Source organism: Anthonomus grandis, chromosome 17 (genome assembly GCF_022605725.1).
Source record: "Anthonomus grandis grandis chromosome 17, icAntGran1.3, whole genome shotgun sequence".
NCBI lineage: Eukaryota > Metazoa > Arthropoda > Insecta > Coleoptera > Curculionidae > Anthonomus > Anthonomus grandis.
In genome coordinates this window covers 19,806,140-19,831,820 of record NC_065562.1, presented here as the reverse complement: position 1 = coordinate 19,831,820, position 25,681 = coordinate 19,806,140, and the positions used below count along the sequence as shown (strand labels likewise).

Genomic DNA, 25,681 nt, shown 5'->3' with positions numbered 1-25,681 from the left:
AGGTATATTTATTAAGTTCGTGGGGCCCGTCCATTCTATTTAATACGAATTTTAGGTTAGGAATTGTGTTTTTCCTTCAGTGACGTCACCATGAAATGCTGTCAATGTGACATGACATGACATGTGACATTGACAGTTCTATTGTTTACGACCAAAACATTGCCAAATTATTTTTAGAAAAACTGTTTATTTTAGTGAATATTATTGAGATTTTCAGGTGTGTATCAGCTCAGAAGACATGTAAGTACAATACGGGTATTGGTCCGCATAATTTTGAATACAATTTAAACGATTTAATTTTATAAGATTTTCCTTGATATTCAGTAAGATTACTTCTTGCTATCTGCACTATAATCTCCAGATTACTTGCTAGGAGGCCATATAGTTACTTATATAGGCCTTATGTAGCTAACACATAATTGATTTGATAACCTAAAGACCCATTTGAGATGTCCAAAAACCCTCCCCGAGAACCTCGAATAACCTAAGCATTTTTTGCTTAGTCAGTGCTAAATCAACTTTGTTTAACAACCCTATACATAGAGTCTTAAACGCGGATTAGTTCACTATTGGGGGTCCTCTAAGATGTCCCGCTATGTTTCCTGGACCTCAATGTATACTACTCAGTTGACCTACATAAAGTGAACATCTTGAAGTAGCGAAGTAGTCCCTCTGGGAAGAGAGTTATTTTTAGTTCCGATTGTTAAGTGCACGCACACTCGGTCCGATATAACAATGACGAGAAAACCCGTTTTCCCGCCCGGTGTTCCCTGTCGACCGTCGCGACCTCAACACTCGTCTAATTATTTCCGTTCAGTTTATTGTGGTGTTTTCGGGTTGTTTGATTTTTGTTTTCTGGCTGTCGGAAGTAAGTTTTATTTTTCTTTTTTTGTTTTTTGTAATTTATTGCTTGACGCTGGGAGTTTCAAATAATAATTAACAGCTTGTTTTCTTTACTAACGTGCATGTGGTGGTGTTTCGGGGTCAAACCCTTTACACTTGTTTATATTTATTATTAGGACCCCCCCTCTATATTTATTATCATTTTTAGCTTCTATGGGAGAGCAATCCGAGGACATGAATAAATAAGCAGACACAAAAAATAAATGTAGACGTGATGCCCCTCGAAACCTTATGGACCAAGCGGAAGACATTTTAGAGTTGAGTGAGAATTTCAAAATAGACCTAGACCAGGTGCCCTATATCGACGGCAGGGGGCGCGAGAAGCAGAAAAAGGTCGCACGCAGACGATGGGCGATCCTCGCCAAAGCCTTAAAGGTACCACGAAAGTATTCTTTTAACCTAAAAATAGCAATTACAATTTATTAACCCATAGCACTTTCGATTATGTTGGCCTGCGGTTTGTATTGCATTCAAGTGAGAGGGTGATTCTCTCGAAAAATCTTGCTTTGTTGAGGGTTAGTTACTAAGGGAGTTTCTCGGAGAATGACCCTCTTAATTTTTCTATAATAATTTATTATAACGGTTTGGGATGCAAGCCAAACGTTGCCGCGCCCGAACCTTAATGTTACTTTATATTTAACTTTCGCACCGATAAAATTAGTATTAAATAAAAAATAATGTTAATGCGAACGGGAAGGTGAACGGTTGTTCTTTTTAGTCCGCGGGCCAAGTTTCTTTTGTAATTCGCCACGTTAATTAATGCGCATGCCCCGATTGCGTGATCGTCTCGTTCTTTTACAGTCGTCAAGTTTGCTCTCTTTGTTTAGTAAAGTATGAGCTTTCAAGTAAAAAAAGAATTATTCTAATAGCTTGTTTCGTTCTTAAGTTATCGTCGGTTAAAGTGTCTTTGGACCTCGCCTGGTGCTTTCGCCAAATGATAAAATTTATTTTTTTCAGGATCTAGTAGAGATACGGTGAAACTTGTTAATGGTGTTTTATAGATAATTTTCTACTCTATCATTTTTGTATCTATGTTTTTTTCGAAAAAATTATTCCTTAAGGAAATAATTAAAAAATAAACTTTAAAACTATTTTTTAAGTATCCCCCGTATATGACACCTTCACCAAAAATGTCTAAAAATGACGGTAGATCTACACTCTTTCGAATAAAAAAAGAATCATTTAAATCGCTTGTTTCGTTCTCGAGTTATCTTCAGTTAAAGCGCCTTTGACCCTCGTCTGGCGCCTTCGCCAAAAAATAAAAATCTGTTTTTCTCTAGACTTATTAGAGATACAGTAAAATTTTTTAATAATTTTTTGTAGAAAATTGAACGCTCTATCCTTTTTGTGTTTATGTTTTTTTCGAAAAAATTGTTCCTTAAGGAAATAATTGAAAAATAAACTTTAAAACTATTTTTTAAGTATCCCCCGTATATGACACCTTCACCAAAAATGTCTACAAATGACGGTAGATCTACAGTCTTTCGAATTAAAAAAGAATCATTTAAATCCCTTGTTTCGTTCTCGAGTTATCTTCAGTTAAAGCGCCCTTGACCCTCGTCTGGCGCCTCCGCCAAAAAATAAAAATCCATTTTTCTCAGGACCTGTTAGAGATACAATAAAATTTCTTAATAATTTTTTGTAGAATATTTAACGCTCTATCAATTTCGTGTTTATGTTTTTTTCGAAAAAATTGTTCCTTAAGGAAATAATTGAAAAATAAACTTTAAAACTATTTTTGAAGTATCCCCCGTATACGACACCTTCACCAAAAATGTCTACAAATGACAATAGATCTACACTCTTTCGAATAAAAAAAGAATCATTTAAATCCCTTGTTTCGTTCTCGAGTTATCTTCAGTTACAGTGCCCATAACCCTCGCCTGGCGCCTTCGCCAAAAAATAAAAATCCATTTTTCTCAAGACCCGTTAGAGATACAGTAAAATTTTTTAATAATTTTTTGTAGAAAATTGAATGCTCTATCCTTTTTGTGTTTATGTTTTTTTCGAAAAAATTGTTCCTTAAGGAAATAATTGAAAAATAAACTTCAAAATTATTATTTAAGCATCCCCCGTATATGGCATCTTCACCAAAAATGCCTATAAATGACGGTAGATCTATAGTCTTTTGAATAAAAAAAGAATCATTTAAATCGCTTGTTTCGTTCTGAAGTTATCCTCAGTTAAAGCGCCCTTGACCCTCGCCCGGCGCCTCCTCCAAAAAATAAAAATCCATTTTTCTCAGAACCTATTACAGATACAATAAAACTTCTTAATGATGTTTTGTAGATAATTTTACGCTCCGTTTTTTTTTTTGGAAAAACTCACCCCAAACCCGTTTCCCTCTCTCTCTCTTATAGAGCCCCGCAGGGAGTCAACCCTCGAGCCCCACCGACGAGATCTCGGTGCGGCGAATCTCCTCGTTCATGCTGCTACAAACGCGCGAACTCCCCGCCCCACCTACAGCCCACCCGAGCGACTTGATCACCAAAAGAACCTGGTTCGTCTACTCGATCACCCTCGACCCAACGACCACCTTCGACGTGAACGTCGGCCATAGAAATCGCACTTTTAGCGCCGAAGACCTGATGGGCTTCAACAACACCGGCAACGTGTGCATCTGGCCCTCGGAGGAAACCCTCAGCTACTACGTCTGCCTCAACTTGACCCTGTTCGAGGGCAAAAGGGTCCTGGAACTGGGCGGCGGGATGTCCTGTCTCGCGGGGGTCTTCGTCGCCAAATACAGTGCGGCCGCGCGGGTTTTACTCACCGACGGCAACAAAACCTCCGTGGAAAACGTGTCCGCCATCTTGGAGTGCAACAAGTTCAGTTGCCGCACGGAGTGCGAGGTGCTCAAGTGGGGCCAACCGGATCCGGCGCGACGCCAGTTCGACGCCATCTTGTCGGCCGACTGTTTGTTCTTCGACGACGCCCGCGTCGACTTTATAAATTGCTTGAGCAGTCGGTTGGCCCCCGGGGGCTTCGCTTTGGTGATGGCCCCTCGACGGGGCTCCACCCTCGACAGTTTCGTGAGTCAAAGTGAGGCGCGCGGTTTAAGGTGCAAACGGGTGATGAATTACAGCGAGGTGGTGTGGGAGAAACGGTTGGCGTTGATGAGTCACTGCGACTATAACGACAACATTCATTATCCGGTTCTGATTGAGGTCAATAAGGGTTAAATTGAGTGCCCCGCCCCCCTTCCCATCCCCCTTCCATATTATTGTTGTTGTAACCCACTCTAGTCTGATCGACCTTATCTGTGATACAATAATACCAATTTTTCCTCGTCTAGGAGTCATGACATCCCTTGTAATATTATAGTGCTTAGTTAAATAATTTAAATTTGCCGCGCGTGTGACGTCATACAGCAGTATTATTAGTCTAAAAGATCCTCTTATCTTCCCCCACTCCTGAATTATTCTCCATGGCAACGCTGTGTTAAATAAACCACGCCCCCTCCCCAGCACCAATATAACAACCAATAAACTCTATTGTTTTTTACCGAGGGGGCGTGGTTTGATCGAAGACACCCTTGCCACGCCTACTAGTTCCTTAATACTGGAATTTACAGGGATTTTAATGAGTGTAATAATGCCCTCTAGCGGTTGAGAAGTGAAGTGTGAACTTTCACCGCTAGAGGGCCCAATTGATTGTTGTAATAAACGAATTAATTATTGTAAAAATGCCGTGTTTTAATTCTCTCTCGCTCTCTTTTTAGGTCGGTTTATAAACGCGATCGATGAGGTCCAGATGCTGAAAATCCCGGATCGATGATAAATTGACGAGACACGGGTGTCGATTTTTGGGTTGACTAATTGCAGAGAGATTCGTTTAATTCGAAGGCCGACTTATAATAAATGAATCCAAATATAAATGGGATTTTTTTTTTAATTTAAAATAAAAACATTTTTTTTCCGAAACCGTTGCAGATAGACGTAAAGTTTATTATAGTTTTTTATGAAGAATTTTACGCTCTTCAATTTTGGTGTCTATGTTTTTTTCAAAAAAATGTCCCCCAAACGAAATAAATTGAAATGAAACCTGATGAACACTATTTAATCAGCTCCTGTATAAGACACGTCAACAGAAAGGTGCGTAGATAATGGTGAATCTATGGTCTTTCGAATAAAAAAAAGAATCATTTAAATCGCATGTTTTGTTCTCGAGTTATCATCAGTCAAAGCGTCCTGGACCCTCGTCTGGTGCCTTCGCCAAATAACAAAATCTAATTTTTCTCAGGTTCTATTAGAGACACGTTAAAACTTGTTTATATTTTTTTATAAACAATTTTACGCTCTCTTTTTATTCTTTATAAATTTTTTGAAAAAATGTATCTAAACCGAAATAATAACAAAAATAATTTTATAAAGGCTTTTTTGATGCCTCCTGTATGTGGTATATTAACAAAAATGTGCCTAGATGACGGTGAAACCATACACTTTCGATTAAAAAAAGAATAATTTAAATCGCATGTTTCGTTCTCAAGTTATCTTCAGTCAAAGCGTCCTTGAACCAGGCCTGGCGCCTCCACCAAATACTTAAGTTCAATTTTTCTCGGGATCTATTAGAGATACGTTAAAACTGTTTAATCATTTTTTGTACAAAATTTTACGCTCTATCATTCTACTCCTTATGCTTTTTTTGAAAAAATTGTTCTGAATGGAAATATTGATGAAATAAATCTTATAAGCACTGTTTTAATGCCCCTGGTACATCAGACCTTAACAAAAATTCATCAGAATCACCACAAAACATTTCTCTTCCAAACAAAAAAAGAATTACGAAAATCGCACGTTTCGTTCTCAAGTTATCTTCAGTTGAAGCGTCCTTGACCCTCGTCTGGCGCATCCACCAAATACTTAAATTCAATTTTTCTCGGGAACTATTGGAGATACATTAAAATTGTTTAATAATTTTTTGTGCAAAATTTAATGCTCTATCATTTTACTCTTTATGCTTTTTTTGAAAAAATTATTCTGAATGGGAATATTGATGAAATAAATCTTATAAACACTGTTTTAATGCCCCTGGTACATCAGACCTTAACAAAAATTCATCAAAATAAGCACAAAACATTTCTCTTCTAAACAAAAAAAGAATTACGAAAATCGCACGTTTCGTTCTTAAGTTATCTTCAGTTAAAGCGTCCTTGACCTTCGTCTGGCGCCTCCACCAAATACTTAAATTCAAATTTTCTCGGGAACTATTAGAGATACATTAAAACTGTTTAATGAGTTTTTGTACAAAATTTGATGCTCTATCATTTTACTCTTTATGATTTTTTTGAAAAAAATATTCTGAAGGGAAATATTGATGAAATAAATCTTATAAACACTGTTTTAATGCCCCCAGTACATCAGAACTTAATAAAAATTCATCAGAATAACCACAAAACATTTCTCTTTCAAACAAAAAAAGAATTACGAAAATCGCACGTTTCGTTCTCAAGTTATCTTCAGTTAAAGCGTTCTTGACCTTCGTCTGGCGCCTCCACCAAATACTTAAATTCAATTTTTCTCGGGATCTATTAGAGATACGTTAAAACTGTTTAATAATTTTTTGTGCAAAATTTAATGCTCTATCATTTTACTCCTTATGATTTTTTTGAAAAAATTATTCTGAATGGAAATATTGATGAAATAAATTTTGTAAACACTGTTTTAATGCCCCTGATACATCAGACATTAACAAAAATTCATCAGAATAAGCACAAAACATTTCTCTTGCAAACAAAAAAAGAATTACGAAAATCGCACGTTTCGTTCTTAAGTTATCTTCAGTTAAAGCGTCCTTGACCCTCGTCTGGCGCATCCACCAAATACTTAAATTCAATTTTTCTCGTGATCTATTGGAGATACGTGAAAACTGTTTAATAATTTTTTGTACAAAATTTTACGCTCTATCATTTTACTCCTTATACTTTTTTTGAAAAAATTATTCTGAATGGAAATATTGATGAAATAAATCTTATAAACACTGTTTTAATGCCCCCGGTACATCAGACCTTAACAAAAATTTATTAGAATAAGCACAAAACATTTCTCTTCCAAACAAAAAAAGAATTACGAAAATCGCAAGTTTCGTTCTCAAGTTATCTTCAGTTGAAGCGTCCTTGACCCTCGCCTGGCGCATCCACCAAATACTTAAATTCAAATTTTCTCGGGAACTATTGGAGATACGTTAAAACTGTTTAATGAGTTTTTGTACAAAATTTTATGATCGATCATTTTACTCCTTATGCTTTTTTTGAAAAAATTATTCTGAAAGGAGATATTGATGAAATAAATCTTATAAACACTGTTTTAATGCCCCTGGTACATCAGAACTTAATAAAAATTCATCAGGATAACCACAAAACATTTCTCTTCCAAACAAAAAAAGAATTACGAAAATCGCACGTTTCGTTCCCAAGTTATCCTCAGTTAAATAGTCTCCGGTTCACACCCGGCGCCTTCGCCAAACCATAAAACTCGATGTATTTCTTTATATATCGGTCATTTTCGTACGTATTTCCGTCCCAGTCTAGCACAGGATAAAATAAATCATCGGTGCGTATAAACAAAATCAAATGTTTTTTCTTTAATTTTTGGCTCCATTTCAAAGTAAACCGGCGTTTACACAAAGGATATTTCACTTTCATGTTTATTTTTTGCATAACTGTTATTACATATTGTGGTCTGAATTTATTTATTAGCGAGACACTCGTATAAACACGCGGAAAGTGTATTTTTGTTTCCACGCTAAATTTAACCGAGAGAGAGAGAGAGAGAGAGAGAGAGAGGTGGTTGTCAATTGTTTCCAATTTGTTCCAGGGCCGACTATTGGAAGTCCCAGGACCGGAAGTATTGCGACTTTTGCAAATGCTGGATAGCGGATAACAAACCGGTAATAAAATTGAACATTATCAAATGACCCTCGTATATTCCCTTGAATGTTCCTAGAGTAGAGACTTCCACGAGAATGGTAAAAGGCACAAGGACAACGTCAAAAAACGACTGAAAACCATCACCAAGGACAGCGCCAAGGCCTTTAAAGAATCCGCTAAGGTATAATAATAGTATATCATATACAAAAAGGAATATTCTATTATTCCCGCCCTTTAAGGTGGAAGATGCCATTAAGAGCATGGAAGCAGCCGCCATGGAGGCCTATAGGAGGGACATGGAGCATAACGCTTCAGCCGACTTAACCTCCATGGCGATAGCAAAGAGGGTGGAAGAAGAGAATCTGGAAATCGCCAACAGGAAGCTTTGGCACGAGATTCCTTCCATAGATGGCCAAAAGAGCTATTATTGGAATACTGTTACTAATGGTATAATTATCACTTTAAGAGAGAGAGAGAGAGAGAGAGAGATGGCATGTTTTTTCAGAAACAACTTGGACTGAACCCCCCGAGGGGTTTTTGTCCATAAAAGAGCAACAGGAGCAAAAAAGCAAAGAAACGTTAAAAAAAATGAGGGAGGTGAACAAGTATGAGCAGAAAGAAGCGATGTTAAGGTAAGCAGTTGATTTTTTTAATGGAAAAAGGGACATGAAAGTCTTTAGGGCACAGGAGAAGGATCTGGACGATATGGAAGAGAGAGCGCGAGCGGCAAGGGAACGAATGAAAGCGAGACGGGTGAAAGAGGACACGCCCCCGCCGGTTTATGGGCCGATCATTGATCCGGGCAAAAACGACCCTTATGGGCAATGGACGGCTGTGGTACGGGAAAGGTACAAACTTAAATAAATTATAGGTTTAATTGAGCCCTTTCTAACGCAAAAAGAATTATTTAAATAGCTTAATTTGTTCGCGAGTTATCGGTGAGTAAAGTGTCTTGGGCCCTCGACCGGTGCCTTCGCCAAATTATTAAATATGATTTTTCTCAGGATCTATTGGAGTTAGAGAAAAACTTGTTTATATATTTTTTGAAGAGAATTTTATGCTCTATCATTTTGGTCTCTATGATTTTTCTCGAAAGTTTGCTACGAAAGGAAATAATTTGAAAATTATAATAAATTAATTTATTTAAATAGCCCTCGTATGTGGCGGGTTTATAAAATTTATGTTGAAATTATCGGCAAATCGTGTGCTTTCGATGAAAAAAAAATTGATCTAAATAGCTCGGTTCGTTCCCGAGTTATTTGAGGGTAAAGCGTCTTGGACCCTGGACTAGCACCTTCGCCAAATAATAAAATTGGATTTTTCCCAGGATCTATTGGAGGTAGGTGAAAACTTGTTTATGATTTTTTGTAAAGATTTTTATTCTCTATCATTTTACTCTTTATGAGTTTTTTGAAAAATTTAATAATAAACGAAATATTTTAAAAATTAAATTAAAAGATATTATTTAAATACCCCTCGTATATGCCACTTTAACGAAAATACCTTGAAATGACCTTAAAAGTATGCACTTTCGAATACAAAAAGAATTATTGAAAAAGTGTGTTTCGTTCTCAAGTTATCTTCAGTTAAAGCGCCCTTGAGCCTCGTCTGGCACATTCGCCAAATAATTTAACTCAGTTTTTCTAAGTAAGCGTTGAAGATACAGCAAAACTTGTTAATAATTTTTTATAGAGAATTTAATGATCTCTAACTTTGGTCTCTATGATTTTTGTGAAAAATTTGATACAAAAGAAAATAAATATTTTTTTTAACACCTCTAGTATATGACATCTTAACAAAACTGCATTGACATAACCTCAAAAGTGTATACTTTCGAACAAAAAAAGAATTATGTAAATGGCTCGATTCGTTCCCGAGTTATTTACGTGTAAAGTGACCTTTACCGTTGACTGGCACCTTCGCCAAATAATAAAATTGCATTTTTCCCAGGATCTATTGGAGGTAGGTGAAAACTTGTTTATGATTTTTTGTAAAGACTTTCATTCCCTATCATTTTTCTCTCTATGAATTTTTTGAAAAATTTAATAATAAACGAAAAATTTTAAAAATTAAATTAAAAGATATTATTTGAATACCCCTCGTATATGCCACTTTAACAAAAATACCTTGAAATGACCTTAAAAGTATGCACTTTCGAACACAAAAAGAATTATTGAAAAAGTGTGTTTCGTTCTCAAGTTATCTTCAGTTAAAGCGCCCTTGGCCCTCGCCTGGCGCATCCGCCAAATAATTCAACTGAATTTTTCTAAGTAAGTGTTGAAGATACAACAAAACTCGTTAATCATTTTTTATAGAGAATTTAATGATCTCTAACTTTGGTTTCTATGATTTTTTTGAAAATTTTCCTACAAAAGGAAATAATTTAAAAACAAAACTTTAAAGTATTATTTTGACGCCCCTCGTATATGACAGTTTAACAAAAACACGTTAGAGTGACCCTAAAAGTGTATACTTTTAAATAAAAAAAGAATTTTGGAAAAAGCTTGTTTTGTTCTTAAGTTATCTTCAGTTAAAGCTCCCTTGACCCTCGTCTGGCACATTCGCCAAATAATTTAACTCAGTTTTTCTAAGTAAGCGTTGAAGATACAGCAAAACTTGTTAATAATTTTTTATAGAGAATTTAATGATCTCTAACTTTGGTCCCCATGATTTTTTTGAAAATTTTCCTACTAAAGGAAATAATGTGAAAACAAAACTTTAAAGTATTTTTTTGACACCCCTCGTATATGACAGTTTAACAAAAACACGTTAGAGTGATCCTAAAAGTATATACTTTAAAATAAAAAAAGAATTTTGGAAAAAGCTTGTTTCGTTCTTAAGTTATCTTCAGTTAAAGCGGGCTTTGCCCTCGCCTGGCGCATTCGCCAAATAATTCAACTGAATTTTTCTAAGTAAGTGTTGAAGATACAACAAAACTTGTTAATAATTTTTTATAGAGAATTTAATGATCTATAACTTTAGTCTCTATGATTTTTTTGAAAATTTTCCTACGAAAGGAAATAATTTAAAAATAAAACTTTAAAGTATTTTTTTGACGCCCCTCGTATATGATAGTTTAACAAAAATACGTTAAAGTGACCCTAAAAGTTTATACTTTTAAATAAAAAAAGAATTTTAAAAAAAGCTTGTTTCGTTCTTAAGTTATCTTCAGTTAAAGCGGGCTTTGCCCTCGCCTGGCGCATTCGCCAAATAATTCAACTGAATTTTTCTAAGTAAGTGTTGAAGATACAACAAAACTTGTTAATAATTTTTTATAGAGAATTTAATGATCTATAACTTTAGTCTCTATGATTTTTTTGAAAATTTTCCTACGAAAGGAAATAATTTAAAAACAAAACTTTAAAGTATTTTTTTGACGCCCCTCGTATATGATAGTTTAACAAAAATACGTTAAAGTGACCCTAAAAGTTTATACTTTTAAATAAAAAAAGAATTTTAAAAAAAGCTTGTTTCGTTCGAAAGTTATCTTCAGTTAAAGCGGCCTTTACCCTCGACTGGCGCATCCGCCAATAATTCAACTGAATTTTTCTAGGTAAGTGTTAAAGATAGAACAAAACTTGTTAATAATTTTTGATAGAGAATTTAATGATCTCTAACTTTGGTCCCTATGATTTTTTTGAAAATTTTCCTACTAAATAAAATAATGTAAAAACAAAACTTTAAAGTATTATTTTGACGCCCCTCGTATAAGACAGTTTAACAAAAACACGTTAGAGTGACCTTAAAAGTATATACTTTTAAATAAAAAAAGAATAATTTAAATCGCTTGTTTCGTTCTCAAGTTATCTTCAGTTAAAGCGGCCTTTACCCCCACCTGGCGCATCCGCCAAATAATTCAACTGAATTTTTCTAGGTAAGTGTTAAAGATAGAACAAAACTTGTTAATAATTTTTTATAGAGAATTTAATGATCTATAACTTTGGTCTCTATGATTTTTTTGAAAAATTTCGCACCAAAGGAAATAATTTGAAAACAAAACTTTAATGTATTATTTTGACGCCCCTCGTATATGACAGTTTAAGAAAAACACGTTAAAGTGACCCTAAAAGTATATACTCTTAAATAAAAGAAGAATTTTAGAAAAAGCTTGTTTCGTTCTCAAGTTATCTTCAGTTAAAGCGGCCTGGCGCATCCGCCAAATAATTTAATTCAATTTTTCTAAGTAAGCGTTGAAGATACAGCAAAACTTGTTAATAATTTTTTATAAAGAATTTAATGATCTTTAACTTTAGTCTCTATGATTTTTTTGAAAATTTTCCTACAAAAGGAAATAATTTGAAAACAAAACTTTAAAGTATTATTTTGACGTCCCTCGTATATAACAGTTTAACAAAACTGTTCGCCGTCTACACTGTTGCCAAATCGTATCCTATTTTTTGCAGCACATCAGCCACGCAAGTGGACCTACAGCTACCTAAACAGGAATATTACGATTGCCCGGTGGTGGTGGAGCCCGAGCCCCTCGTAAAAGAGTTCAAAGAGAAAACGATCGACAGTTTAAGGGCCCCGGAGGAGGAGGAGGAGGTCGTGGGCGGTGCCTTTAAAAAGAGAAAAATCAAGTCGGGGGCCAAGAGAAACGTGCGGCAACGCCTCGACGTCGATTAGAACTTATTTAGCTTTAATTATATCGTAATATAAATAAATATCTTTTAACTTCTTGTGTGTTGTGACGTTTCAAACGGAATTATTTAAAAAATAAGAATTTTTTGGTGTAGTGGCAACACTGCGTGGCATTTTATCGGGACACTGACCTTGTAAATAAATGACATGTGGCGCCAACTGTCCAATTCAACTAAGAGCAATCGTTCATCAAATGTTGACTTTCATTTGTCTATTTTTGCTTAAATCTAAATTAATTGCGTGATATAATAAAGTACTTTACCCTGTTGTGTATTAGTTTTGATCAGATTTACCCCTGAAATAAGTTTTTTGAGTGAAAAATTGGCAATAGCGTAAAAAAATGACATTTTAAAACACCTAGCGCCCTCTGCCGGCGCTCCGCTACACTAACAACAACCGTTCATCGCATGTTGACATGCACGCATTTGTTTATTTAGTAATATTCATTATTCACTTCCAATTAAAAAAAACTATATAACGAAAGTTACCTCGTTTACTGACCCAGATAACAGTTTGCCATTAATTAAAACCGCTACGAGGCAATTATGTGCTTTAATTAAAAACGCCTTATCATCCATGCACAAGTTTAAAGTTCAGTCAGAACATGATAAAGTCTTAAGTGTGCATCAATAAACAGTTATGGCAAAATTCAACGTCCTGCAGGATTTCAAAAGGGGGCCCCTGGACCTTTACAGGCAGCAGGCCTCCTTTTGCTGGAAAAAACTGAAGGTCTTCCTGGATACCGAGGAAGTGGTGAACTACCAAGTAAGCCCTCCCGACCCCTTGCTGCAAAAACACTTTTTTTCAAAAACCAATCATTCCTCCCTAGAATGACTTATATACAGAGCTCCTAAGCCACTTAGACTATCTGTCTTCCGACCCTATACACTCCCTCTCATTTGACGAGGAGCGTAGACTGGCCTGCCGACAAAACTTCATCTATAAATCCATCGAACTCTTGTCAATCCCTTATCTGATTCAGAACCTAAAGTTCCCTGCCGCAGCAACCAGAATAATGATGCAACTCTCCCCTTCATCGACCATAAAGTTCAGTGTGACCGATTCATTATTTACAAACGTTATTCGAACCTTAGGAACTGAGAGACACGAGCACTTCTTAACTGAAGCCGAGGAAGGACAAGTAAGTACACTCGACATTAAATAAAACATCAGTAAGTGTGATTCGGGAATTAGATTATAGGGTGCTACGGCTTAACGGAAGTCGCCCACGGTTCAAACGTAAAAGGGATGCAAACGACCGCCACTTATAACAAAGAAAATCGCAGTTTTGTTGTGAACTCGACGAGCTTCGAGGCGGCCAAGTGTTGGGTGGGCGGCCTGGGTCAAATGGCCACCCATGCGATCGTTTACGCCCAACTTTACACCGAAAACACCCATCAGGGGCTCCACTGTTTCGTTGTACCAGTGAGGGACCCCAAGACTTTGCTTCCGTACCCTGGGGTCACCGTGGGGGACATGGGAGAGAAAATTGGATTGAACGGAATCGATAATGGGTAATCAGTTGGGGTGTTTTAATGGGGTTGTTCAAGTGTCGTTTTGAACTTATTTGCATCTGAATTGTGGGTTTGTCCCTTGACCAGTGCCTTCGTTAAATAGTAAATTAACGTTTTTTCAGGTTGTGTTGAAGGTACCTTAAAGTTTGTTAAGTTTTTTTTGTAGAGAATTCGATGCTCTATCTTTTTGGTCTCTATGATTTTTTTGAAAAATTTATTCCGAAAGGAAATAATTGAAAAAGAAGGTTATAAATATTTTTTTGATGCCCCTCGTATGTGATCACTTTAATGAAAATATGCGTATATAAGCGCGAAAGTATGATCTTTCAGTGAAAAGAAACATTGTTTAAATAGCTTGTTTCGTTCTCAAGTTATCTTCAGTCAAAGGGTCCTTGACCCAGGTCTGGCGCATTCGCCAATTCATAAAAAGCAATTTTTCCAAGGATCTATTGAAGGTAGGTGAAAACTTATTAATAGTTTTTTGTAGAGAATTTCATGCTCTATTACTTTGGTATCTATGATTTTTCTCAAAAATTTTTGCCAAAAAAAGATAATTGAAAAAAAAGGTTTCAAATATTCTTTAAGTGCCCCTCGTATAAGACTATTTTGACAAAAACACGTTCATATGACCGCGATAGTATCTTCTTTCAATGAAAAAAAGAATTGTTTAAATAGCTTGTTTCGTTTTGAAGTTATCTTCAGTTAAAGCGGCCTTGACCCAGATCTGGCGCATTCACCAATTCATAAAAAGCCATTTTTTTAAGGATTTTCTAGGGATATATGAAAACCTATTGATATTTTTTTATAAAGAATTTCATGCTCTATATTTTTGGTCCCTATGATTTTTTTGAAAAAATTATTTCGAATGAGGATAATACAAAAAGGTTACAAATATTTTTTTGATGCCCCTCGTATATGATCACTTTAATAAAAATTTGTGTATATAAGCGCGAAAGTATGATCTTTCAATGAAAAGAAATATTGTTTAAATAGCTTGTTTCGTTCTCGAGTTATCTTCAGTCAAAGGGTCCTTGACCCAGGTCTGGCGCATTCGCCAATTCATAAAAAGCAATTTTTCCAAGGATCTATTGGAGGTAGGTGAAAACTTATTAATAGTTTTTTGTAGAGAATTTCATGCTCTATTACTTTGGTGTCTATGATTTTTCTCAAAAATTTTTTCCAAAACAAGATAATTGAAAAAAAAGTTTTCAAATATTCTTTAAGTGCCCCTCGTACAAGACTATTTTGACAAAAACACGTTCATATGACCGCGATAGTATCTTCTTTCAAAGAAAAAAAGAATTGTTTGAATAGCTTGTTTCGTTTTCAAGTTATCTTCAGTTAAAGCGGCCTTGACCCAGATCTGGCGCATTCACCAATTCATAAAAAGTCATTTTTTAAGGATTTTCTAGGGATATATGAAAACTTATTGATATTTTTTTATAAAGAATTTCATGCTCTATATTTTTGGTCCCTATGATTTTTTTGAAAAAATTATTTCGAATGAGGATAATTGAAAAAGAAGGTTACAAACATTTTTTTAATGCCCCTCGTATGTCACCATTTGAATGAAAACGCGTTTATATGACCGCTAAAGTATGTCCTTTTAATAAAAAAAAAATTGGTTAAATAGCTTGACTCGTTCTCGAGTTATTTGCAAATAAAGTGCCCTTAACCCTAGACTGGCGCCTTCACCAAATCAAAAAATGCCATTTTTCTAATGACCTACTGGAGATACATGAAAACTTATTAAGGATATTTTATAGAGAATTTTACACTCTATCGTTTTCATCTCTATGATTTTTCCGAAAAAACGACCCCAAAACCAAATAATTAAAAAAAACAAACTCGTAAGTATAATTTAATCGCCCCCCCATACGTGACACTTGATCAAAAAACCCTGATTTAAATAACCGAATACACCGCAACACACATTTCCCTTTACAGCTTTGTAATGTTTAACAACTACGAAATCCCCAAGGAAAACCTACTGAACAAACTGGGGGACGTAACCGATAACGGTCAGTACGTGACCCCCTTTAGGGACCCCAATAAGCGCCACGGGGCCGCCCTGGGAGCCCTATCGGTAGGAAGGGTCACCATCACGGCCCTCTGTGAGGCTTATGGGGTCAAGGGGTTAACAATTGCCATAAGGTATTCGGCTGTTAGGAAACAGTTCGGGCCTGACAATAGTCCCGAGGTGCCTTTACTGGAATATCAGACTCATGTGAGTAATTAGAGGTGGTCGGGTACGAGTGAGGTTATAAGGGGATCTTTGTGCGACAGCAATATCGGTTACTACCATACCTGGCCGCAGCGTATGTCCTCAGGATCTTTTCCTCAAAGTTGTTTGAGGACCAGTATCAGTTTGCCATCGATTCGGCCCTTGGGAATAATAAGGAAAAGTTACCTGAACTGGGGACGGAGCTTCATGCAGTCTCGTCTGCCTCAAAGCCGATTGCCGGTTGGACTATGAGGGATGCGATACAGGAGTGTCGAGAGTGTTGCGGCGGACATGGATATTTAAAAGGTAATTATGAACTTATTCTCTATCTATTCCTTTAAAGCGATTCTACTGACAACGGAATCTATTAAATTAACACTTTCATGCTCCTTATCGGTTATTTTGTACAGTTTTCTTATGGCCCCCACGTCACTTAAGCACCCCAGGTGTAAAATGTCTAAGGGGCTGCCCTGTATTGCTGAAAAAACTTCTTCAGACAGCCGTGCCTCTCCTTCCTTCTCTAGGGTGACCACTAATAAGTTCTTGTCCTGGTCATTTATGCCGAACTTCAATAAACTTTGGCTTATGTTAGTCGACGGAGACAAATTGAACAGGATCTCGGTGAACACACTTTTGGTCGTTTGTTTTTTGTTGGTTAAGGCCTTGTTTGCCGCCACAGTGACCTGCAACGGGTCATAAACCAGTTCCGGTTTTACGATGCAACACCGCAGTTCTCCCCCGAGGATTTTCTTGCGCAGTTCCGGGGTGTTTTCCACGTTTTGGTACAGACGCATCTTTATCCGGGTTTTGGTTATTGGGTCCAACGGTTCACTGTAGGAGGTCATGATTTGTGCACTGTTTTTTTTTTGGGGTTATTTACAGGTTAAATTGGGATGGAAATTGGTTAAATTTGCCCCTGTTTTGGGATGGAAATCCACTGTTTTTAACAAGAAATTAGGCTTGTTTGGGTGTAACATCTGATCGGTTGACAAGTGACAAGCGATTGACGTTGACAATTGACAGATGAGTTGAGCAACTGTTCACAGTAAGAATGTGCCTCGGTTGCTAAACTTTATAATAAACAAACTTTAATTTAAGGTAATTTGACACACAAAGGGCATGGATTTGTAATTAATTAAAGGTTATACAGAGTAATATATATAACAATTTATTGGTAGGAATTGAAATATGTATAATATAAATAACTGTTCACAGAATGTACACCAACCAATTCAATACAAATCATTTGACGTTGACAAATGACAAGAAAATTGAACAACTGTTCATGGCAATTAAGTGTTAGAATTTGCCTCGGTTATCAAAGTTTATAGTAAATGAGACACAAAGGGACGTCATGAATTTGTAATTAATTGAAAGTTATACACAAAGTAATACATATAATGGCTAATTAGTACACGCTGAAATTTCATATGAATAACTGTTCACAGAGTGTTGACCAACCATTAACACAAATGTCAATTCAAGGCATTTGACGTTGACAAATGACAGGTGAGTTGAACAACTGTTCACGGCAAAAATGTGTCAGAATGTTCTTCGGTTGCCAAAGTTTATAGTAAACAAACCTCGATAAAAGGTAATTTGACTCGCAAAGGATTTGTAATTAATTAAAGGTTATATTCAAAGTAATACATATAACAATTAATTTATAGACACTAATGTGTATTATGAACAACTGTTCACTTAATGTTGATCAACCATTTACGCAACGTACATCAAGGTATTTGACATTGACAACTGACAAGTGAGTTGAACAACTGTTCATGGCAAGTAAATGTTAAAATTTGTCTTGGTTGTCAAAGTTTATAGTAAACAAATATCGATTCAAGGTAATTTGAAAGATAAAGGACCCGTATGAATATTATACACTTTTATCCTCTGAAATATATATATATTTAATAATATATAGTAAAAACAACTGTTCATTGCATATTGACTAACCATTTCCGCAATTGTCAGACGTCAATTACATACAACTGACGTTGACAGGCGTCAATCACTTATTTTCCAAAACGATCCATGGTTGCCAAACTTAAAAATGACGTCATTCAAGTCAATTTGACATACGGTGGGGGCAAGTGATTTTACGGATTTTCGTTTTCCTAGCGGCAAGGTTAGGTGACATAAGGAACGACCACGACGCCAACTTGACGTACGAGGGTGAAAACCACGTGCTCATCCAACAGACCGCCAATTGGTTAATTAAGTTGTGGCCTTTGGTATTGAAGGGTCAAAGGATTGCCACGCCCTTAAGGTCTGTGGATTTTTTAACTGATGGCCTTAAGATTTTAGGTGGGGTAACATGGAAGGCTGGTAACGTCGAGGAGGTGTGCCAACCAGAAAGTAATTTAATAAAATTTTTATTATTATGTGTACAAAGTTATTGAGCGGGTGTTTTTAGTAATTATGTCGATTTATCAATGGCTGGTGTGCTATTTACTGAAAAGCACCCACGATAAATTGGAAAATCTGTTGGCAAAAAAAGACGTTTTCTGGGCTAAGAACGACAACCAGGTTTTTCACGCTAAAAACTTATCAATTGCCTTCATTCAGGTACGTTTAACACCTCTTATAATGCGTCAACTCTCGTGACCCTCCTTTTCTAGCACTTCATGCTCCAAACCATGCTAGAAACAATCCAAGTGGCGCCCTCTCCAGAAATCAAGGCGGTATTAACAAAACTGTTCGCCCTCTACGGCTTATTCTCCTTGGAAACATACCATATGACGTCACTGTATCAAGGAGAGATGGCGCGAGGATCGACCCCGGCCACCTTGATCCGCGACGCCATCTTGCGACTGTGCTCGGAACTAAAGGGGGAGGCGGTGGCGCTGGTTGACGTCTTGGCCCCGCCCGATTTCGTCTTGAATTCGCCCCTAGGGGCCTCAGACGGCGAGGCACGCATTATTAATTAACTTATTAATAATTAAAATTCGTAATTAATTAATTTTAGGTGTATAAACGGTTGCAGTCCGCCATTTTCGGGTCGCCTTATGCGATGCGCAGACCGGACTGGTGGCAAGACATCACCAACTGGAAAGTGAACGTTTTAAAGGGCAAGTTGTAATCAATTGTGACAATATATTGAATTTTATTGGTAAGAGTGTGTGTGGTGTCAAGGTTTTACAGGAAACTGTAATTATTGTTTTATTTATTTGTCATCTTTTTGGCCGAGCACGGTTGACGTTAATGACAGTTAGGTGAGGGGGTTTGACAGACAGTTGGAGCGAATAAAAGTCTTAATTTTAAAACAAAAACACCTTTATTTAGGGCGCGTAAATTATTAAAAAAACAAAAGAAAACGTGGTTTATTATTTATCCCACACGTCGTCCATGGCCCGATCTGCCACGAACTTGTCCGGTAACACTTTCAGCATTTTCATCGTTTGCAGGTAAAAAATGATTTCGGTGGTGACGAGACCGTGCTGGGGTCCCCCGTTATTCTGCACGTTCATCTTGATTATCTGCTCCCGCAGTCGCGTCTTAAAGTTCTTGTGGATCTCCTGGTAGATGTCGCTTATCTGAAATAACACCGAAAAGGGTTTAGGATCATTGTAAATGAGTGGGCGGGGTCGGGTAATCAAGACTAATTAAGCCCCGCCCACAAACGCGCGCCATCGTACATTGGTGGGCGGAGCTTGACGGCGAAGGTTTATTAGACCCCGCCCACTTGCTCTATGGGGGGAAGGGACTAAACATGAAATATTCATTAGACTCCTCCCTCTCTTGTAGGAGTGTCTTTACTTAAAAAAATTAATTATGCCAGACATTTGAGACAAACGTAAACTGCCTGGAAAAGTTTGATTAATTTTTTAGTCCAGGCAGTTGAATCCATTTTTGTTCCATTGAAAAGTGCTTGGAACAAATCAAATTTTTTTTCCAGGCAGTTGAATTACGATAAAATTTCAGGCGGAGTCGAGCAGTAAGGATTCATTAGGCCCCGCCTTCCAAACTTGTACATATTCGCACTGGAGGCGGGGCCAAGAATTAACGGTTTAATAGGCCCCACCTTCTTTTATAGGCGTGTTCTCAACAAAAAAAACATGAATTCTTCCAGGAGAGTGACGGCAACTGTCTGGAAGACTTAAACTAATTTTGGTTCCCTTTTTCATGGAAAACGTTGACATTGGACATTAACCTCAAATGCCTGGAAGGAATTCATTAATTCTTGTTTTAGTCCAGGCATTTGATTCGAGAGTCAAGTCAAGGTCAAGTTAAGAGTCATAATCAAGGCGGCAACGTCAAGAGTCAAGTCAAGGTCACGTCTGACTTCTATATTATTTTTCTTCCACACTGGAGGCGGGGCCAAATACTACGAATTTATTAGGCCCAGCCCACTTACAACGCATCACTCATGGAAGGGAAGATTTTAATAAATTTGTTCAGACATTTGAAACTGACCGGTGACAACTGCCTGGAAGAATTTAATTATTTTTTCTTCAATCAACTGTAATAAAAAAAAAATAATAAAAAAAAAAATAAATAATAAAACCGTTTAAGACCGCCTCAACGGGTGGGCGGGGCCTAACAACGAAGATTCATTAGCCTCCTCCCTCTTAAAGATACGCCATACTATATAGGAGACGGAGTCAGGAATTCAGTGTTGCGAGGGGGCGGAGCCAATTATTGATGCGTTATTAAGGCCCGCCCACTTACAACGCTCCACTGTAGACTCCGCCCCCTTTAAAAAAAATTAATTAATTTTTCCATGGAATTAATTAATTAATTGTATTCTTCCAGGTAGTTAAATTAATTTCCTTGTTTTTCTAAAAATAAATGAATGTGAACGTCAACTGCCTGGAAGAATTTATAAATTTTTTCCCAATACAAGTGCAATAAAAAAATAAATGAAAATCGTTCATGACCACCACCCCAACGGGTGGGCGGAGCCTAACATGATTCATTAGCCCCCCCACTCCTCTTAGATACTTTATTGTTATTTATTGTTGTGACGTTTACTACCTCAACTGCCTGGAATAATTTAATAATTTTGTTCCAAAACAAATTGGAAGGAGGTGGAGCCACATATAAATGATTTCTTAGGCCCCTCCCCCTTTAGTGGGCGTGCCCGTCGTACCTGTTCCTCCGGCAAAACGGCACTAACGGCCTCGTGCAACTTAGTCAAATGCCGCGACACGTTCCGAAACTGTTTACTCGGCACCGGAGGTTTGGCCTCCCACTCGTTCAACTGTTCCCCGAGCAGCATGTTCATGATACTCAACACCTTCGCCTCCAGTTGGTTCACGTGATTCCCGATATCTTTCTCGACGTTATCCAGCGCGCTAAAACTCTCCTCGTGCCCCGACGACAACCGCTTAAAAATCCCCCGCACCAACGGTATCAACCACAATAACAATTGCAAAGAGCGCGAGGCCAACGCCAAGTTCGTGCTGGTGATGGTCTTGAGGCCGGCCGTACGTAGAGCCCCCGCCCCCAACACCAACTGACACGCCCTCGTATTGAACGTCCGTAGCAGTTCGGTGAGGTGACGCACGACGAGGGGCGTGGTCAGTTTCAAGTCGTACGCGCACACGCAATACTCCGCGACCAATCGCACGAGGATCAAACAAGTGCCGACGGTGACGTAGTGCTGCGACCCCGCCCTCAAGGTGGGCGCGGCCCGGGACTCCGCCTCGCCCTGCTCGAAATGACGGAGGGCGGTCAGCGGTTCGCCTGTCGACAGTTCGTCGACCAATTGTTGGATTTCGGGCGGTACTTGGGCGGATTTCCAACGTTCCGCCTCCAGGAGGATGGTCAGTTTGGTTTTGCGTTGTAGGTGGAACTTGTGGGCGTAATTGGCCGCCTGGATTTTGAAGGCGGCCTTTAGGGCGCTGCCCGGTTTGCCGCAGATCGATTCGCATTGTTTGGCGAACTGTTCGACGATGTTCGCCAAGTCTGCCACCTGTAAAGGGGGATTGTAGATGGCGCTGATGTAACCAGGAGAAATTAGTTGGAAGTTTAGTTAATTTAGTCGAGGAGTACAAGTGCTATTCACCTGCTGAGTCTGTAGCCAGCAAAAGAATTGAAGAAAAATTAATTGGTCCATTTTCCACATATTCCAGGCATTTTGAATATCAAGTTCCTGGAATAATTTTTTTCATTTATTTCGAGGGTCACTTTCCAAACAGTCGAAGAAATTTTTCAAGGGTCTCAAGCTCCTGGACTAATATTTTAAATTTTTTCCAGGCAACTGGGGTCATTTTTCCAGGCTATTAAAGTCAAATGCCAGGAATAATTTTCCAATTTTTTATACAATTCAAATAATTTCCAAAGTGTGCCTAACAAGTCTCTTAATTTATTCAGGCAGATTCAAACTCTCGAATTAATTCCCACTTCTCCCAGACAGAATTGTTGTGAATCAATAAAAACAGAAAAAAAAAATTTAATACATGTGGCGCCATCTTTACGTTAACTCTTATACCACATTTCGTGTATGGCGGGTTGCCAGTGACACGGAGTACGTGCCTAACCTCAAAAAATAAGGAGTACGTCCCTAACCTTAAAAAATAAAGTAGTGAGTTCTTGTCATTAAACAAACATGTATTATTACATCTTGTGCCCCAAAAAAACCTTATTTTTACCAAAATTTTTAACAAGAGTCAAATTTTGCCTGGAATATTTGCTTCAGAAAGCGCTCCTTCCATTTTCCAAACGATTAAAGTAATTTCTGTCTGTAAGAGTCTCAAGCTCCTGGAATAACTTCTTCCCTTATTCCAGGCACTTTTTACCCCATTTTTCAGGTAATTAAAGTAATTTTTTAGGTGCATTAAGTTCCTGGAATAATTTTTCAAGTTTCTGGAATAATTCTCTATATATTCCAGGCAACAGAAGTAATTTTTAAAAAAAAATTATTCCAGGGGTCATTTTTGCTATATTCCAGGCAGTTGGAGCCATTTTTCCACATTTTCCAGGTAGTTGTATAATTTCTCAACTTTATTTTTTTAACTTTTAATACCCCGAGAGTTCTAAGAGGAAAAATTAGTCTCACTGGCGTTCCACTGGGAATTACCAATAATTGATGATATTACATTAGTCGCTAGTCAATTTATTAGTATATTATAATAGTTGGAATATTAAACGATGTATTACAATAAATAATCTATAAGCTATACCTACCATTAATCCTTTTGTACCTATCGAGTTATTTTTATTATTTACCCGTTATGTCTTAAAGGGCTAATCTGGTAACACTAGCTAAGCTAACCTTAATTTAGTCAAAGTAAATTATTTACTTGGTTATAAAAACAAAAATACAAAAAGCCTGAAAAAACATTTTTTGCAACACTTATGGCCTTCTTCGGCAGCTACAGTTACCGCAGGTGAATAGCACATCAACTTTCCAAAATCTCAACTCGCCCCACAAAAAAAGTGACAATTACCTGCGAAGATGTTACGGAACTTTTCTCGCTCTGTTGACTGACCAGGGCGGCCAACCTCTCGCTACAATAATCACACACCGAGGTCAACAATAACCTCAATTTCACCGACACCCGATTATACTCCTCCAAGGAAATAAATCGGTCCATATTGGACACCGATGCTGTGGTACATTGCCCACTACTAACCTCCGCCACCTCTTTTATCACATCATGAACCGACTTCACCCTATACATTATCTTACCTGTTTCAAAAAAAAAAACCATTGATTCTACATCAGCTAATTTTATCAGTTTATTTTGCAAAATTATTTAAATGAAATATGAACCCTCCTCCCAAATATAATAATGCTTAACTACTTACCCAGGGCCTCACTTCCTAACCTCAAAACGTTAATCCAATGGGCCGAGTCCATTGAGGGGGCCACCTCACCTGATCCGGTTAATTCATTCAACTCATCCTCGGCATCGGCCAACTGTTCAATCATCAACTGTTTCATGGCGGCCTGCGAGGCCGTTATGGCCTCCTGCCTGTACGCTTCCAAAAATTGCAAATTATTCTGCCTCAACAGCCCCGCCACCAGAGACACCAATCGCTCCTGCTCCAGCACTGCGATATCATTACAAGGCGGATGCAAATCAGCTGCAGCATACCTCTCAAACTCGGAACTCAACATTTTATCGATTAACTTTGACATTTCTTTGAGTTGCGACGGTAAATGCCTCAAACTAGTGACCCCGGCAAGTTCCTTGGCCAACACCTCTTGGGTGCTCGATATCAGCTCTAACGCCCCCACGTAATCCGAGGAGCTCAACAGAAGCTGCAGAGTGGGTTGGGTCTGTAGCACCGTAGACATCAATTTCAACTTATCGAGCAGTTGTTTATGGTTGTTTTTTGAGCGAGAACGAGCAAGTAACTTTAATGGGTCACTGGTCAAACACTTATCGACTTGTTGCACTTTGGCACGTAAAGTTCTCACTTCGCCGCACGCCTGCCCCATTTGCTCCATGATGGTGTCGTGCGAGGTCATCGCGTGGAAAAAGGCCCCCGATTTCTGGGACACTTGTTTAGCAATTTGCTCCTCGACAATATCCAAATAGTGACTCAACTCGTCTTGTAAATCATGCTCAGTTTTCGAGTCGCCCAACTCAAACACCTCACTAAACACTTTCGGGTCACTTAACCGGAACTCGTTTTGCATATAAATGCTCGGGATCAGCCCCAGTTTGTCTTGTTGCTGCTGCTGTTGTTGCCCCGATTTATCACTAGCCTTATCCTTGAGCCCTAACTGTTTCAATTGCACATGCCTGCGACAACGTTTCCCGTATTTCTTTAAATACTGTTCGAAGTGGGCGTAAGTGATCTCGGGCAGGAAGGGGCTTCGCTCGATTTCGCTTCGCTCGACAAAGGAGTCGCCCCACGTACGCGTGAAGAAATTTAACTGTTTACCTTTGTGGGGGTCGCTTAGGACCGCGGGGAGGTATTGGGAGGCTTTGTAGAGGGTCCAGGGCTCCTCGCCCGCCCCGTTCATCGTCCGGCCCCTAGTTAGAAGGCTACCTTGGGGTGGAAGAGGGTTTTTTTGGGGCCATTGCAAAATAAACAAATCAGCTGATTTTGAGTGACACGTATGACATTTGCGGGTGACGGGACTTGGTCAGGTTATGCGCGGTTGTCAAGTGTGTTATATTTTATTGGGGAATTGTCATTATTATTGTTGTATAGCGGCTTATTTTTATTGAAATTGTTGTGTTTTGTGAGGAATTGAGTTATTTTTAAAGGAAGTGTTGCTTTGAGTAACAATAAAATTTAATGACAAGTGACACACGTTAGTTAGGTTATGTATCGTTACCACTGTCATTGTAAGTTAGTTAGTTAGTTATAAGTGTTAATTTTTAAATACTATGATTATCTTTGAATAAGTATTTATTAATTAGGTGATTAGTTTTAAACATTCATATATGTATTGAATATATTGTTGAAAAATTCTTTTTTTAAGATAAGTGGCGCCCTCTAACGTTTGAACATAGAACTACGCGGTTTCCTTGCATTCACAGGTTAATATGGTGTCCTTTTCTCAAACCTTATAAGTATATGAATCCTTCCTTATATGCATAGAAATAAATAATTATTAACAAAATC

General features: G+C 37.8%; 4 protein-coding genes across 6 annotated transcripts; 2 read left to right on the top strand and 2 right to left on the bottom strand.

Moving 5' to 3' along the window:
- Positions 1-102: 102 nt before the first annotated feature.
- LOC126746605 (peroxisomal acyl-coenzyme A oxidase 3-like) lies at positions 103-19,266 on the top strand. 2 transcript variants are annotated; one of them, XM_050454919.1, is made up of 12 exons: positions 103-240; positions 7,716-7,788; positions 7,845-7,949; positions 8,008-8,215; positions 8,274-8,400; positions 8,449-8,616; positions 15,871-16,150; positions 16,210-16,453; positions 18,272-18,508; positions 18,567-18,718; positions 18,772-19,062; positions 19,119-19,266. In XM_050454919.1, coding segments are annotated over exons 1-12 (2,001 nt in total). In that variant the 5' UTR covers positions 103-238; the 3' UTR covers positions 19,233-19,266. The 2 variants fall into 2 exon arrangements, with proteins under 2 accessions (XP_050310876.1, XP_050310875.1); XM_050454918.1 differs by lacking the exons at positions 103-240; positions 7,716-7,788; positions 7,845-7,949; ... (1 more) ...; positions 8,274-8,400; positions 8,449-8,616 and adding exons at positions 12,818-13,174; positions 13,239-13,550; positions 13,604-13,923.
- On the top strand, positions 291-4,731 carry LOC126746607 (calmodulin-lysine N-methyltransferase). Of its 2 annotated transcripts, XM_050454924.1 has the most exons (4): positions 291-868; positions 1,052-1,278; positions 3,264-4,067; positions 4,622-4,731. In XM_050454924.1, exons 2-4 carry the CDS (start codon positions 1,135-1,137, stop codon positions 4,631-4,633), a joined length of 960 nt encoding a protein of 319 aa, XP_050310881.1. In that variant the 5' UTR covers positions 291-868; positions 1,052-1,134; the 3' UTR covers positions 4,634-4,731. The 2 variants fall into 2 exon arrangements, with proteins under 2 accessions (XP_050310881.1, XP_050310879.1); XM_050454922.1 differs by lacking the exon at positions 4,622-4,731 and having other exon boundaries at positions 296-868; positions 3,264-4,586.
- On the bottom strand, positions 16,458-17,113 carry LOC126746608 (EKC/KEOPS complex subunit TPRKB-like). Its single transcript, XM_050454925.1, has one exon. The coding sequence runs from the start codon at positions 16,990-16,992 to the stop codon at positions 16,477-16,479; it is 516 nt and encodes a 171-aa protein (XP_050310882.1). The 5' UTR covers positions 16,993-17,113; the 3' UTR covers positions 16,458-16,476.
- Positions 19,267-19,408: 142 nt separating the features above from the next.
- On the bottom strand, positions 19,409-25,195 carry LOC126746604 (vacuolar protein sorting-associated protein 54). The gene is made up of 4 exons (XM_050454917.1): positions 23,906-25,195; positions 23,545-23,786; positions 21,243-22,067; positions 19,409-19,686 (listed from the first exon to the last, which is right to left on the bottom strand). The coding sequence occupies exons 1-4, from the start codon at positions 25,071-25,073 to the stop codon at positions 19,477-19,479; spliced, it is 2,445 nt and encodes an 814-aa protein (XP_050310874.1). The 5' UTR covers positions 25,074-25,195; the 3' UTR covers positions 19,409-19,476.
- Positions 25,196-25,681: the final 486 nt, after the last annotated feature.

Bases quoted from the DNA above. Each gene is read 5' to 3' on its own strand.
- LOC126746607 (XM_050454922.1), top strand. From the start codon at position 1,135: ATGGACCAAGCGGAAGACATTTTAGAGTTGAGTGAGAATTTCAAAATA. The intron at 1,279-3,263 runs GTACCACGAAAG...TCTCTCTTATAG, and splicing joins TCCTCGCCAAAGCCTTAAAG to AGCCCCGCAGGGAGTCAACC.
- LOC126746605 (XM_050454918.1), top strand. From the start codon at position 13,049: ATGGCAAAATTCAACGTCCTGCAGGATTTCAAAAGGGGGCCCCTGGAC. The intron at 13,175-13,238 runs GTAAGCCCTCCC...ATTCCTCCCTAG, and splicing joins AGGAAGTGGTGAACTACCAA to AATGACTTATATACAGAGCT. The intron at 16,454-18,271 runs GTAATTATGAAC...TCGTTTTCCTAG, and splicing joins CGGACATGGATATTTAAAAG to CGGCAAGGTTAGGTGACATA.
- LOC126746604 (XM_050454917.1), bottom strand. From the start codon at position 25,073: ATGAACGGGGCGGGCGAGGAGCCCTGGACCCTCTACAAAGCCTCCCAA. The intron at 23,787-23,905 runs GTAAGTAGTTAA...TTTTTGAAACAG, and splicing joins GTTAGGAAGTGAGGCCCTGG to GTAAGATAATGTATAGGGTG. The intron at 22,068-23,544 runs GTAATTGTCACT...CCCCCTTTACAG, and splicing joins GTTCCGTAACATCTTCGCAG to GTGGCAGACTTGGCGAACAT.
- LOC126746608 (XM_050454925.1), bottom strand. From the start codon at position 16,992: ATGACCTCCTACAGTGAACCGTTGGACCCAATAACCAAAACCCGGATA.